Source organism: Oryx dammah, unplaced genomic scaffold, assembly GCF_014754425.2.
Source record: "Oryx dammah isolate SB20612 unplaced genomic scaffold, SCBI_Odam_1.1 HiC_scaffold_15, whole genome shotgun sequence".
NCBI lineage: Eukaryota > Metazoa > Chordata > Mammalia > Artiodactyla > Bovidae > Oryx > Oryx dammah.
The window spans coordinates 4,726,826-4,743,324 of record NW_024070199.1 but is presented as its reverse complement, the minus strand read 5'-3'; the positions used below and the strand labels follow the sequence as shown (position 1 = coordinate 4,743,324).

At 42.3% G+C, this 16,499-nt stretch overlaps 1 protein-coding gene and 1 pseudogene across 1 annotated transcript; both read right to left on the bottom strand.

The window, feature by feature from the left end:
* Positions 1 to 1,555: 1,555 nt before the first annotated feature.
* Positions 1,556 to 2,804, bottom strand: LOC120874840 (annotated as a pseudogene).
* Positions 2,805 to 3,550: 746 nt separating this feature from the next.
* On the bottom strand, positions 3,551 to 4,789 carry LOC120874839 (upstream-binding factor 1-like protein 1). The gene has a single exon (XM_040256535.1). The coding sequence runs from the start codon at positions 4,778 to 4,780 to the stop codon at positions 3,551 to 3,553; it is 1,230 nt and encodes a 409-aa protein (XP_040112469.1). The 5' UTR covers positions 4,781 to 4,789.
* Between the last annotated feature and the right edge of the window lie 11,710 nt (positions 4,790 to 16,499).

Sequence of the window (16,499 nt, the reverse complement as noted above, 5' to 3'; positions counted from 1 at the left end):
AACAATGTTTTGTATTTACAATTTTTTTCTCCTAATTAAAAGCACCAGCTGCAGATACAGGCTGCTAAAAACATGAGACATTACAAACCCATTAAAAGACAGCTTGCCGAACATGACTTAATGGACACAAGTTTGAGCAAACTCCAGGAGACAGTGAAGGACAGGGAAGCCTGGCGTGCTGCAGTCTGCAGGGTCGTAAAGAGTCAGACACCACAGTGAGTGAACAGCAACAATGCCAAACATATCGGGTTGGCCAAAAAATTTGTTCATGCTTTTCCATAAGCTGTCGTGGAAAAACCCAAATGAACTTTTTGGCCAACCCAATACTTATTTTAAAAAACTCTCTAAGGAGACAAAAACCGTGCAGCGAACAGACTTACCCACTGCGCCAGGCAGCCCTTTCCAATTTCCTGCCTGTATTCCCAGTAAGTTGGACAAGGAGTGCTGACCCCAGAGGGGGGACTTGTCCTCATTCATGGTGACTGTCAGGACCCAACAAGGGGAGGAAGCAGCTCTGGGTCTGTGATGGAGCGTGACACCTCCTGGACCAGCACCCCAAGAACCGCAGGCCCTGAGGGCCACCCAAACCAGTAGGAAGAAGTGGGAGGCACACACAAAGGGTCCGACTAACTTTTGATGGTTCACCTGCCCACAGGAACCTTTATGCTGCTTCCTCACATTCCTGTAAAGTTTTAGAGTTTTATTATCTGTTTTCCCTAAACACTTAGTGAAGGGAAAGGCTACCCACTCCAGTATCCTGGCCTGGAGAATTTCATGGGCAGAGGAGCCTGGTGGGCTACAGTCCATGAGATCGCAGAGTCAGACATGGCTGAGTGACTTTCACTTCATTTTAGCTGTATGAGACTAGCTGTGATAGCTCCCTGGGGGCTTGCTTGCTGTCTGTTTTAAATTCTTATTATTAAAAAACTGTGAGGCCTGAATTGGGATGGTATTTACAACAGCTTTACATAACTGAAAGGTGAAGGGGAGGCTCAAAGTTCACACAAATGCACGCATGCATGTACACTTGGGTTGGCCTCCACGAAGCTAGAGTGGAATATTAAATATCAAGTACTGAATTTGGGGGGTGGCTTCCCAGGTGGCTCAGTGGTAAAGAATCCACTTGCCAATGCAGGAGACATGGGTTCGATCCCTGGATCGAGAAGATCACCCGGAGGAGGAAATAGCAACCCACTCCAGTATTCTTCCTGAAAAATTCCAGAGGACCCTTGCAGGCTACAGTCCAGAGGGTCACAAAGAGTTGGACACAACTGAGTGGCTGAGCACACAGGCACACACTGAATTTCTAACTGTAAATTTAAGAGCTTGTCCCTAACTTTAAATGTATACAGATAACAGAATGGTCACTACAAGCACTTTAATATCAAGACAGATGTTAAATGTTAAGGTTCTTATTTAAACTGCTCTACATACAAAATGCCCTAGAAGCAAAGGCTTAAACGTAAAGAGATAAACATGATGTGTGGAACGTGCCTGACCTCCTTGTACTGGCTCTGGAAGAAGAAGAGCACACACAGGTAAAAAAGCCACACACTCAGAGGTAGTAGGAGCTGATAGCGAGGCTGTAGTCTGGACTGACCCTCTCCAGTGAACTGTTTAGTTCCCTCTGGAGGTCTGTTTCCCTCCTTTTTATACCAGCTCACCAGGTTGGTGACGATGAAGGCCCACAGCTCCCAGTCATTGGTGAGCCTCAAAGCTGTGGTGAACTGGACTTCAGTGCTGTCCATGCCGTTGGCAGAGACACAGGCCAGGCCCGGCAGGGTACGCAGCTGTGTGGCTAGGAGGGTCGGAAGGCAGGGGTCACATTGCCAGCACAGCCAACAGACCTGGGAGATCTCCTGCAGCCCTGTGGCCCATATCCTCTGCCCAGCCTGCACGTGCGGGTGTAGTCATGCAGGATTATTTGGAAGGAGGACAAGATGGGCTGCAATCGAGCATTTTAAGCCAGCCACATCTTAAGCATTTTAAGCTCCAGCCGCATGAAGACAAGTCTGGGTGCTTCTGCGCCCTCTCTGGGTAGCTGGCTTGCATGGAGCGCATCACAGTCTCCATCTGACAAGTGCGCACACGTGCTCCTTGGGTAACGGGTGGAAGAGGTCAGCGGGTTTGCTGGACCAGCAGGATCTCTTCGAGCGCAGTGTGCAGACAGTCTAGACACTGCTGTTGCTGCTTCATGCTCTTTACCTGCCTGGCATCAGGAGCACCTACCTGGAGCACCAGGAAGAAGACACACAGAGACTTTCTGAGTGGGGTTCCCTTGCGGGTCCCCTACTATCTGTCCATGGAGGGTCAGCAGTGGGTGGACTTCCTGCAACAGCAGCCGCATCCCTTGCTGAGCGGGAACAGCGCCCATGTGTACTCAGATCCCACCACCCGGGCGAACGTGGCCTCACACGCAGGAGGCTGCAGGCTGACAGGGGGTCCTTCTCGAGTGTGTGCAGTCGTGTAAGCTGGAAGACCAAGAGGCAGTGCCAGGACGGGGTCTGCTCTGTGATCTAGATTGCTTCTCACAGCAGCGACTTTCCTGAATCAATGGAAGTCTCTTGACAGCAAAATTCAGACAAAAGCCTTGAAACAGTGGGTTTTGCTGGGATGTCAGCTGCCCTCTCCAGGTGGCTACCTGCCTGCTCCCTGTTCTCAGAGTGAAGACACAGCAGGGAGCCCAGCTGCAGGTGCGTGAGGGCTTCAGTGGGTTGCAGTAGCTTGAAGGAGAACATGGCCTTCAAGCAGTGCGTGCACAGATCTGGAAGTGCTCCTGGAAGTCCAAGAGTACCAGGTACCATGACAATTCCTCCAGGCATCATCAGGGGAAACCCTGCCTTAATGCTTGGAAGCATCAGCTTTAAAGTCACAATCAGGACAATAACATATCTTCACTTTTAACATCGTTTTAGACATATGGCAAGACATAGTGTGAAATAAATTTCAGGTATAACAAGTGTAAATATTATCATTATTTCTGGTATTATCATTGTTTACCGATAAATACAGTTATGAACAATAAAATAAACCTCTAAGATTTCTAGCAACAAAATTAACACTCAAACCTATTTTTACATATATAAAAGATGCAACTACTTAGTAAATGCAAGTTTTCATGAAAACAAAAGAATGAAAGAAGCCAGAAACTTTTAGGGGGAAAAAAAGAAAGAATAATGAGAGGGCATTAACCTTAAACAGATTTTCAAATATATCCTGGTTCTCAGGAGGAGGGATGGGTGGTATTGGAGGTTGGAGCAACACTCATTCGTATTTACAGTTATTCTCCCAGCAAGGTCCCCTCCTCTCATGTATATGGACCTGATGCAGTGAATACTTCTCAAGTTCTCTTCTTCCCAACCTCTCCTACTTTATACACAGGAGGAAGGGAAAGGAAAGAAAGAAAGGAAGGAAAAGAGGGAGGGAAACTGGCAAGGAGGGGACTCCACTCCCTTTGACATAGATTCCCTAGAGTTTTGCTGGAAAGTCCTCTGTTCCACCATTTAAGGGATAAAAAGTTAATTTTGGAGCCTGAGTCAGAGGAGTCCTCTTAGGAAGGTGAGTTACAGACAGTGCTCTCAACATCACAGTCTTCATCTTCATCCCCACTGCTTTCAAATTCCCAGTCTTCATCTTCTCTGCACTGGTCTGAGGAGTTAGTGGCATCCTCCTCTGCATCTTCCTCATTTTCCTCTGATCTCCTTGAGGCAGGAGAATGTTCTCCAATCGTGTCTGATGATTCTGACTCTGCAGCCTGAAGCCCCTGGTCCTCCCTAAGCCTTCCTTGCAGATTCCCTGATGATGGGGACTGCAGACTCATCCTTCTAATCTTGGGGTTCGGGCCCCCCGTCATACTCATGTTCTTACCCTTAGCACAGGTCGCCTCTCTGTAGGCAGCATATTCTTCAGGAGACAGAGTCCTGAGCCAGAGATCAAGGTCCACCTTGTACTGTGTCTGCAGTTCCTCCGCCTGCTTCTTATAAAGCTCCTTCTGGTCCTGGGGGACCCGCTGCCAGCGTCTACTGATCTCCACCATGCGCTCCCTCGGGGGCACCAATTTCAGCTCCCTGCTCGACCAGAGATCCTGGTGGAACTTGTGATAGCCATTCATCGGGGGCTTCTCGGGCTCTCCATGGAATTTCCATTTCATGGGTAAATGGTTTTCTGGGGGAGACTTCACTTCTTGGACATTTTCCTGAAACTTCTTTGGGACTTTGCTTTGACTTCCTTTGGGGACATCAGGTTTCTTGGAGTTCCGGACTAGATCAGGGTGCTGTTCTCTGAACAGAGCCATTTTCTCTTGAAACTCCTGTTTCTCTTTCTGGAAATCTTGACTGTATTTCAGCCTGAGCTGTTCTGGCAGCTTCCTGTATTCCTCAGACAGAACTTTGGTCAGCTCCTGGTTGCTCATCTTGGGGTGTTTTTGGAGGTACTGAGGTCTCATCTCTTTAAAAAAGCGGAGGTAAGCTGTCAGGGGCTTCTTGGGTAAATCAGGATGTTTCTTGTGTTTTTTGCTTTTGAAATTATTAACGTTTTCCTTAGCTTCCAGGACTAATTCTTTCAAAGTGCGAAACTTTCTCAAGTTATAGGAAATCTCTAACCATTTGAGTTTGCACATTTCCCCAGAAAAATCTTTAAAAGCTACTTTACCCCAGTCCATCACTGACTGGGTTGCTTTGAATGTGTGCCTCTCATTGGATGGAATGTTTTTCTCCATACATTCCAGTAACTGCACAATGTCTTCCTTGGACCAGTCATCTTGACTTTTAGGCATCTCCATTTCTAGGTCTTTGGACACTTAAATGGTCCCAGCAGTTCAGACACCTCAGCAGAATCTTCAGCTTCGTCACTCTCAAGATTCAGCAGATGAGTTATTTCTGAAGCCTTACAGTGTGCAACTCCATGTTTCTGTGGAGAAAGAAAAGGAAAGTTCTCCTATGTGATACATGAGAGAAGCACAGCCTGCTTGAGATATGTCCTTTCTATCATTTCATTTACCCTTAAGAATGTAAATGAAAACTGGCCCAACCTCTGAGTTGAGACTCTTATTGAACATTATGAAGCTTCTTTTGTGTAATTAAAAATGCTCAGGTGCTTTCCCAACATGCATTCCAATCTGTCTTACCACAGGGTGCTTTACATACAAATGAACAAAACAAAAGACTGGTTGCCCCCTCAGGGGGCAAATAATAAGTGAAAATGAAACAAAATTAAAAAAATTAAAATTCCTGAAAATGAAAGGACTTTAAAATACCAATGAGATACCATGGTCAGTCAGTCAGTCAGTTCAGTCGCTCAGTCATGTCCAACTCTTTGTGACCCCATGAATCGCAGCACACCAGGCCTCCCTGTCCATCACCAACTCCCGGAGTTCACTCAAACTCATGTCCATTGAGTCAGTGATGCCATCAAGCCATCTCATCCTCTGTCGCCCCCTTCTCCTCCTGCCCCCAATCCCTCCCAGCATCAGAGTCTTTTCCAATGAGTCAACTTCGCATCAGGTGGCCAAAGTATTGGAGTTTTAGCTTTAGCATCAGTCCTTCCAATGAACACCCAGGACCGATCTCCTTTAGAATGGACTGGTTGGATCTTCTTGAAGTCCAAGGGACTCTCAAGAGTCTTCTCAACACCACAGTTCAAAAGCATCAATTCTTCTGCGCTCAGCTCTCTTCACAGTCTGTCTCTCACATCCATACATGACCACTGGAAAAACCATAGCCTTGACTAGATGGACCTTTGTTGGCAAAGTAATGTCTCTGCTTTTCAATATGCTATCTAGGTTGGTCATAACTTTCCTTCCAAGGAGTAAGCATCTTTTAATTTCATGGCTGCAATCACCATCTGCAGTGATTTTGGAGCCCCCAAAAATAAAGTCTGACACTGTTTCCACTGTTTCCCCATCTATTTCCCATGAAGTGATGGGACCAGATGCCATGATCTTTGTTTTCTGAATGTTGAGCCAGCTTTTTCACTCTCCTCTGTCACTTTCATCAAGAGGCTTTTTAGTTCCTCTTCACTTTCTGCCATAATGGTGATGTCATCTGCATATCTGAGGTTATTGATATTTCTCCCGACAATCTTTATTCCAGCTTGTGTTTCTTCCAGTCCAGCATTTCTCATGATATACTCTGCATATAAGTTAAATAAGCAGGGTGACAATATACAGCCTTGACGATCTCTTTTTCCTATTAGGAACCAGTCTGTTGTTCCATGTCCAGTTCTAACTGTTGCTTCCTGGCCTGCATATAGGTTTCTCAAGAGGCTGGTCAGGTGGTCTGGGATTCCCATCTCTTTCAGAATTTTCCACAGATTACTGTGATCCACATAGTCAAAGGCTTTGGCATAGTCAATAAAGCAGAAATAGATGTTTTTCTGGAACTCTCTTCCTTTTTCCATGATCCAGCAGATGTTGGCAATTTGATCTCTGGTTCCTCTGCCTTTTCTAAAACCAGCTTAAACATCTGGAAGTTCACAGTTCACGTATTGCTGAAGCCTGGCTTGGAGAATTTTGTGCATTACTTTACTAGCATGTGAGATGAGTGCAGTTGTGCAGTAGTTTGAACATTCTTTGGCATTGCCTTTCTTTGGGATTGGAATGAAAACTGACCTTTTCCATTCCTGTGGCCACTGCTGAGTTTTCCAAATTTCCTGGCATATTGAATGCAGGACTTTCATAGCATCATCTTCCAGGATTTGAAATAGCTCAAATGGAATTCCATCACCTCCACCGATACCACGGTACATGTATTGGAATGTCCAAAATCCCAAACAGTGACATTACCAAATACTGGAGAGAATTTGGAAAAACAGAAACTTTGATTCATTGTTAATGGGAATGCACAATGATGGAGGTATTCTGAACAATAATAGGGAACTTTTTTATAAAACTAAATATCCTCTTAATATTATTTAGTAATCTTGTTTTTTTGTATTTAACCAAATTGGCTAAAAACCTGAAAACCTCATTAAAAAAAAAAAAAAAACCTGCACAGGGATGTTTTAGCAGCTTTGTTCATAACTGTCAAAACTTGAAAGCAACCAACATGTCTTTATACAGGTGACTGGTTAAAGGAACTACACTATCTACAGACAATGGAACATTATTCAGTGCTGAAAAGAAATGAGAGATCAAGCTAGAAAGAGACATGGAGTATACTTGAATACACATCACTGAGTAAAAGAAGCTAATCTGAAAAGAATATGTATTTCATGAGTCCAACTGTAAGACATTCTAGAAAAACAAAAATATGGAGATAGTGAAGTAACTTGTCATTTTCAGGAGTTTGAGCTTCCCAGGTGTCACTAATGGTAAAGAATCAAATACCCCTGCCAATCCAAGAGATGCAAGAGATGTCAGTTCGATCCCTAGATCAAGAACATCTTCTGGAGGAGAAAATGGCAACCCACTCCAGTATTCTTGCCTGGAGAATTCCATGGACAGAGGAGCCTGCCAGGCTACAGTCCATGGGGTTCACAAAGAGTCAGACACAACTCAGCAACTTTCACTTACTCACAGCTACTATCACTGCATCCATGCAATTCTCTTGGGAGGTCCAAGCTGACGTAATCTATAAAAATGGTGGTGGGAAAGAGCAGGAAACAAAATTATCATATAGAAAAGAAAACTGTGCATAAGATGATATCTGTAGGGGTCCTTATAAGAATGAAAAACTATTATACCAATAGACTATTTTTCAAAAGTAGCAGAGAAGTAGGAATACATATTCAAGATTAAAATACTTTTTGAGTCTAACAAAACTCTGAATATTTAGGCCTTTGTTGGTGATATTTAATCGTGTTCAACTCTTTTCCAACTCCGGGGACTGTAGCTGTGACTCCTGTGTCCTTGGGATTTCCCAGGCAAGAATACTGGAGTGGGCTGCCATTTCCTTCTCCAAGGTATTTTCCCGACATGGAGATCAAACCCAGGTCTCCTTCATTGGCAGGCAGATTCTTTACCACTGAGCCACCAAGGAAGCCAGTTCAGCCCTATTTACCTCATTATACTTCTGTTTTCTTGCTCTGTTTGATTCAATGGCTTTTTAGCCATGTACTAAAAAGCATCAAAGCTCTTTCTCACCTCAGGATATCCACCCATCCCACCCTATTTATCCTTCAAGTCTGTCTTCAGATGCCACTCCCTTATGCCTCTGCCTTAAGTTTAGACTTCATTATGTATTCCTTTAGTACACTCCTTTCCCCCCTTCTTACACTGATCCAAATTGTAACTACAATTCCTATAGCTTGTATTCAATTCCTTGCTCCCTGACTATAACCTTCTTAAGGGTAGGAAGGATGTCTGTGTTGTTCATAACTAGCCCCTTGGTACCTAAAACAAATGTTAATACATAAGCAACAGAATAACCCAAGAATGCATTCAGATGCAGTATTCACAGTATTGAAAATATATTTATAGACTGAAAGACAGTCTCAAATCTCAGTGACAAAATCTCAAGTCAAAGTACTGTGGCTAGTAGATGTGAATTTAATAATCCAGAGTGATTTCAAGGAATTCCACATAAATCTTAGGCAAAAAAAAAACATTCTCTTTAAAGTCTTAGCTTTCCATTTATTCAGGACTTTTTGCTGATTGCTTGTTCTCTTCAGGAACTAGCTACTTAAAAATCTTATTACTAATCCATGTTAAGATTCTCTAGCTCAGGAATTTTCCAAAATCAGAACAACTGACCTTTGGAACTGATTATTTCTTTCTTGTTAGGCTCTCCTCTGCCTTGTAGGCTGCTTAACAGAATCCATGGTGTCTACCCATAAAATAATAGTAACATCCAATTGTGACAACCTAACATTTTGGATAAACCATATCAACAATTGTCAATTGTCAACAATTTTGGATAAATCATGTCAACAATTGCCCTCTGGAAGGAAAACTCACCCCCAATCGAAACCACTGTAGTGTAAAAAACAAATGAGACATTGCTCATGATAAAATTTGTTTTTTTAGTTGGATAAGTCATATCAACAATTGTCCTCTGGAAGGAAAAATCACCCCCAATTGAAACCACTGCAGTGTAAAAAACAAATGAGACATTGCTCATGATAAAATTTGTATTTTTAGTTATGATGAGAAAATTTAGACATGAAGCTCTCTTCCGTGTTCATTCAGGCCTCCCTCCTCCTTCCCTAATGTGCAGTGTCCATCTGTATTCCACTCTAACCAGATCGCCTCAAAGAGGCGGGTGTCCACCCAACCATAAAGAAATTCCTTTTCCCTTTTCTCTGATGCTAGCAATGTAACTTCTTGAAAGTGTTAGTCCCCGAGTCAAGTCCGGCTCTTTGGGACCCCATAGACTGTAGCCCACCAGGCTCCTCTGTCCATGGAATTCTCTAGGCAAGAACACTGGAGTGTGTAGCCATTCCTTTCTCCAGGGATCTTCCTGATCCAGGGATTGAAACGCAGGTCTCCCACATTGCACGTGGATTCTGAGCCACCAGGGATGCTCATAGTCTAGGTAACAACATGCAAAATTAGTAGCAAGTCATCATGATACCCTGATACAGAGCTGGGAAAGAACATTCTTCTTTAAAAGGTTACACTGCTAGTGTTGGGGGTTCCCCTACTGTCCCTCAGATGGTAAAGAATCTGCCTGCAATGTGGGAGACCTGGATTCAGTCCCTGGGTTGGGAAGATCCCCTGGAGAAGTGAATGGCAACCCACTCCAATATTCTTGCCTGGAGAATTCCATGGACAGAGGAACCTGGTGGGCTATAAACCGTGGGGTTGCAGAGTCAGACATGACTGAGTGACTAACACTTTCATTTTTCACCTGGACTATATATCTTTGGTGAACTTTATATAAAATATCAATATATAGTTTTAATGTCTGTTACTTTGTCTTGAAAGGTTTGTGACTGTGCCTTCCACATCTAACAGGCAGAGTAATTCTCAGAGCTTCTGCAAGTCTGTCTCTTGAGTTATGCTTCTCAGCTTGGCTTGAGTAAAATGCTCTTTTTTTCCCCCTTGATTGTTAATTGAATTTTCAACAACAGTAAGATCCTAACATAGCTTTGATATGCTGATTCTTAAAACTGTAAAATCTAAAGCATGCAAGGCAACAGCACAGAAGCTAGTGAAGCAAATAAGTAATAATATGAAAGAGAAATACAAAAAAGGGACTTCCCTGGGGTGGTCCAGTGGTAAAGAATCTGTCCCTGGTCCAGGAAGACCCCAGAGCAACTAAGCCCCTGAACCACAATTACTGAAGCTGCAGCACCTAGGCCCCATGCTCTGAGAAGCCACCACAATGGGAAGCCAGCCCACTGCAACTAGAGTAGCCCCTAGTCATCGCAACTAGAGAGAGGAAGACCCAGCTCGGTCAAATAAATAAATGAAATGAAAAGAAAAAAAGAAATAACAAAAAAATTATATAGTCCAGTCACATATTTCCTAATATTCCCACTTTTCATGCACACAGAATTACAGATTTGTGTTCAAAGATAAGATGTTGAGGGAAATAATAGACTTCTTACCTGGTTGATGAAGAACAATATTGGTACAAAATTGTTGAGAAATGTTGTTGGATTAGGCTGAACTTTCATGGAGGCAATCCTTCCTTTACTCCATGTAAGAAGCTTTTCTGGATTCTAGCTCTAGAAACTGTGTTGATCCTCCAACCACAGGCTACACAAATCAGGCAAATTTTTTCTCCATGTCCTTCTTTGATTCTTACTGGGCTGCTTTCTTTCTGTAAATGGAAGGAAGATAAATATTTTTCTTCTTAAAAGGATTATGTTAATACAGTATTTAGTTGTGGGTGTTTCCCAGGCATCTTTGGAAATGAACTGTAAGTGAGGAGAAAAACTCATCAAGGAAGATTTCCTAGTAACTGGGGATAAAGAAACAGAGAATGAATGAATGACAATTTTTCCTAAAATGAGATTAAAGGGAACAATTGCTACTAATCTCTTTTCAGCATAGCAATAACTTGTCCCTCCTCCCAGTTTTTTTGTAGATCTTATGCCTATCTTTTAAAAAAAGAAATTTCCTTTATTATTTTCTCTAGAAAGAAAACAATAAACTCAAGCCCTTCCCTTTAAAACAATGGCATGCTTGTAGAATTCAGAGCCCCCCTCTCCAAAGTTTGAAAGTTTCCATAGTCTAAAAGACCACTGTTTTAGGTGACTGGAAATTAAATCCTATTAAAGGGATAGAAATTAGATAAAATGCTTTAAAAATGTTCTATTAAACATGGAATAAACAAGGGACCTCCCCAGTGAGTCAGTGGTTGAGACCCCACCTTTCAATGCAGGGACTGTGGTTGGATCCCTGATTGGGGAACTAAGGTCCAATGTGCCCTGAAATGTAGCCAAATTTAAAAAGGAAAGAAAAAAAAAATTTTAATCAAAGAGATGTGAGGAAATTTGACAAAAATCATACTTACATCAGTAGTAGAAGTGGGGCCAAAAAATCACATTTTTCTGCACTTTTCATTATCTAATAACAGTAACTATATTTAACATAATCTTGAATTCTTAGTCATTGGCAACAAATCAAAGGAAAGGTGACAGGAGGAGAACCTGGGAAATACACACTCCAATTCATTTAAGTTTAGGGGTATTTGTTAGAGAAAATTAGCCTGTCCTTTAACTTGTTTGAGAGATTTTCACTTGCCTGAATTATATGTAAGAAGTGAACTCACAGTTTCATGAATTTAACACATTACAAATTGTGTAATTTTTTCACATTTCAGTCATCATTTATCCCAAGGCCATGTTGGTATTCAGTTGCTAAGCCATGTCCAACTCTTTCTGATCCCATGGACTGTAGTACACTAAGCTTCCCTATCTATCATTATCTCCTAGAATTTGCTCAAATTCCTTCCTCTGAGTCAGTGATGCTATCTAACCATCTCATTCTCTGTTACCCTCTTCTCCTTTTGCTTTCAATCTTTCCCAGCATCAGGGTCTTTACCAATGAATCAGTTCTTTGCGTGAGATGGGCAAAGTGTTGAAGCTTCAGCATCAGTCCTTTCAATGAATATTCAGAGCTGATTCTCTTTAAAATTGACTGGTTGGATCTCTTTGCAGTCCAAGGGACTCTCAAGAGTCTTTTCCAGCATCACAGTTTAAAAGTATCTTCTCCAGCATCACAATTCATCATCAATTCTTTGGCACTCAGCCTTCTTTATGGTCCAATCCTCACATCCATACATGACTCCCAGAAAAACCATAACTTTGACTATATGAACCTTTGTAGGGAAAGCTATGTCTTTCGTTTTTAATACACCATCTTGTTGTTATTCAGTTGCTCAGTCGTGTCCAACTGTTTGCAACCCCACTGACTGCATTACACCAGTCTTCCCTGTCCTTTACTATCTTCCGGAGTTAGGTCAAACTCATATCCATTGAGTCGGTGATGCCATCCAACCATCTCACCCTCTGTCGTCCCCTTCTCCTCTTGTCCTCACTCTTTCCCAGCATCAGGGTCTTTTCCAATGAGTCATCTCTTTGCATCAGGTGGCCAAAGTATTGGAGCTTCAGCTTCAGCTGCAGTCCTTCCAATTAATATTAATATACTGTCTAGGTTTGTCATAGCTTTCCCTCCAAGGAGCAAGCATCTTTTAATTTCATGGCTGCAGTCATCATCTGCAGTGATTTTGGAGCCCAAGAACCAAATCCCAAAATATTTTCTTTGCTTTTCTTTCTTGTGAAGCATGTTATCATTTTGTTTAAAGAAATGTAAATTCTCAGTCATGTGCATCATTCTTTCAAAAACAAGTCTGTTTTGTTTTTTCAATGTGTAATGTTTATATTATCTAAAGCTTTAATAAGGATTCTTTTTTTAATATTTATTTATTTGGCTGTGCTCGGTCTTAGTTGTGGCGTATGGGATCTAGTTCCCTGACCAGGGATCAAACCCTGGCTCCCTGGACTCGGAGTGCAGTCTTAGCAACTACCATCAAGGGAGTCCCAGTAAGCGGTTTTGAATATATGCCTATTTAAATCCTGACTGTCTAAAAAAATAAATAAATAAAAAAAATAAAAAAGATAAATCCTGACTGTCTAAAGGAAGACAAATATTATCTGTCACTTATATGTGAAATTTAAAAATGGGGTACAAATGAACTTGTCTCCAAAATAGAAACAGAGTTATAGATGTAGAAAACAAAACTATGGTTACCAAGGGGTAAGTGAGTTTATGTGGGATAAAGTGGGCTACTGGGATCAACATATACACACTACTATACATAAAATAGATAACTAAAAAGGACCTGATGGATAGCACAGGGAAATCTACTCAATATTCTATAATGGCCTATGTGGGAAAATAATCTAAAAAAGAGTGGATATTTGTGTAATCAAATCACTTTGCTGTACACCTGAAACTAATTACATGACATTGTAAATCAACTATACTCCAATAAAAACTTTAAAAATAAAAATCCTGACTGTCTCCTTCTAAGTACTGTTTCCCATTTTCTTATCACTAAGAACATTATCTTCCATAATATATACTTGCCATCCCTGAAAGTGAAAGTCCCTCAGTCGTGTCAGACTCTTTGCAACCCCATGGAATTCTCCAGGCCAGGATACTGGAGTGGTTACCTTTCCCTTCTCCAGGGCATATTCCCAACCCAGGGATCGAACCCAGGTCTCCCACATTGCAGGTGGATTCTTTACCAGCTGAGCCACAGGGGAAGTCCAAGAACACTGGTGTGGGTAGCCTATCCCTTTTCCAGCGGATCTTCCCAACCCAGGAACGGAACTGGGGTCTCCTGCATTGCACCCTGATTCTTTACTGACTGAGCTATCAGGGAAGCCCATTCCTAAGGAAATCTCAAAATCAAACCTGTAGAATAAAATTATAGTATATATAATCATTTCAACTCTCAAAATAATGGAATTTCCTTGGCCTATCAATCTGGAAATCAATTTATGACTTGCCTTTTGTTGACATTATGCTTTATTATTTTCAGTCCTATTATGTTAGCTGCATTTTGGAAAACTTTGTTACTGCCAGAATAATATTATTTATATTCACTCTTTCATTCATTTATTTATCCATTCATTCACAACATTTTTATAGTATTCTATGTTCTAAGTATGTATAAGATAGTGGGAATAATAAAAAATATTTTTCCTACCCTCTTGGGATTTTCAGTCTAGTAGCACTGGAGAAGGAAATGGCAACCCACGCCAGTGTTCATGCCCAGAGAATCCCAGGGACGGGGAAGCCTCATGGGCTGCCGTCTATGGGGTCGCACAGAGTCGGACACGACAGAAGCGACTTAGCAGCAGTAGCAGCAGCAGTGGCATCCAAACAGGGCTTGCCTGATAGCTCAGTTGGTTAGGAGACCCCAGTTCAATTATCAGTACGAATCAGGGAGAATTTATTTTCTGGTTACCCGCTCCTCTGAGTCTCCTGCTGAAGCCGCGCCCTCTGGTGCCAGAACCAAAAAGCACCTTCTGCCTTAACCCTGCATAGCTAACCCCAGGGAAGCTCCCAAGACTTCAGAGGAATCAGAGCAGTGATCCCCAACCCTGAAGCACGGATGGCACCAGTCCGTGGCCTGGAAGGAGCCAGGCCACGCTGCAGGAGGCGAGCAGCGGGTAAGCAAAGGTCGTCTGCCCATCCCATCCCTCACGTTACCGCCTGAGCCATGCCCCCTCCCAAGTCCATGAAAAACTGTCCCGAAAAGGTTGGGGACTGCTCCCAAGGATGGAGGCTTTTCTGTGCCTCCATTTCTTGTAGGCATAACGCCAGCCTCTGAAGTAATAGATCACTTTGCTCCCTGAGTTCCAAAGGGAGGATTCAAATAGTTGCTAATCAAGGGAGGAACAGCCAAAAAAACACTTGAGGTAAGATTAAAGGGACCAGAGAAGCTCATCAAGATTAGGGGACAGACTAGCTGAGATGAGATTAAACAAGTGCAAGCCTTGCTCACACCCTAATTTTGTCAGACTCCACCTTTGATCCAATGTTATAAAAAACCTTCATCAAATCCTCTGGGGTTGAGGCACATAGTTTATTGAGGCAGAAGCCTGGGATGTCTCTCTTTGCCTGGCAAGGCAATAAAGCTTCCCTGGTGGCTCAGACAGTAAAGTCTGCCTGCAATGTGGGAGACCCAAGTTCAATCCCTGGGTTGGGAAGATCCTCTGGAGAAGGAAATGGCAGCCCACTCCAGTACTCTTGCCCGGAAAATTCTGTGGATGAAGGAGCCTGGTAGGCTACAGTCCATGGGTCGAAAAGAGTTGGACATGACTGAGCGACTTCACTTTTCTGCTTCACCCAAAACTCTGTCTCTGGGATTTAATTTGGCACAGGTATTCAGAGGCCAAGCTTTCCTATAACAAGCTGAGGTTGTTTCTATACAATGATCTCATTTGTCAAATTTTTTAAAGTATTACATTCTTTCAACATTTCTATAAATTAAGCCATTTTGCCATCTTGTCTTGCTATATATTTTTGGAATAATTTGATGATTAATTTTAGGTCTCTTATCTATGAATTCCTTGGTTGTTTACATAGATTTTAAGGACTCAGAAAGTAGTTTCCAGGTACTGTTTACTTTTCTATTTGGTGTAGCTCCTAAAAAGGGCATCCTGCTCTACTCATATAAATATATTACTAGTGGTAATATGTGTGTGTTAGAAAGAATGTTTAGCAATATATAAGTAGATAGTGCAGTAAATGATTTGAGAAAAAAAAGAAGTTGGTTTTGAGTGTTGGCAAATGACTCTTCAGAAACCTCTGACTTGGAGCAAGCAATAATGAATGTATCTATAGGAAAGCAACATTTGTAACTGTGCATAAATATGAGAAATTAAAGTGACCATTCATGGGATGTAGAAATTAAGATCAAGAACTGATGGTTTTGAACTGTTGTTGGAGAAGACTCTTGGAGTCCCTTGGATGTCACAGTCTTTGTAGACCGGGATCTAGGGACTGGAGTCGACAAGAAGAGGGATGCAGGGGACACAAGTCTTGAATGAAACAAGGGTGCTTTATTTGCAGAAAAGCATGTTTATATATCTTCATACAAGGCAGCTTTAGGCAGTAAAAAAAAAAAATTGAGCGAAAACAAAGCCAAGCAAATAACATCTTCAAAGGGCCAGAAAGCATTCCATATCCTGAGTAAGAGGGGCATCACTGAATAGATTACTTTAAGTCAAAGGTCACTGAAGGGAGTCACTGAAAGGAATCCAAGCAGGTACCTTTCTCATGATCTCAGTCCTGAGAACTGAGTGCAGCTCTGCCCCCTACTGTTTTCCAGGAACTGATAAGGAATAGAGAGTCCTTGAGAAATGGCACACAAAAGAAGAACATATTGAATCCCTTAAAGTTGAACGTCCCCTGACACTTGGACAGCAAGGAAATTGAACCAGTCTGTCCTAAAGGAAAAGAAAGAAAGAAAGTGAAGTTGCTCATCGTATCCACTCTTTGCAGCCCCATGGATTGTAGCTTACCAGGCTCCTCCATCCATGGGATTTTCCAGGCAAGAGTACTGGAGTGGGTTGCCATTTCCTCCTCCAGGGGATCT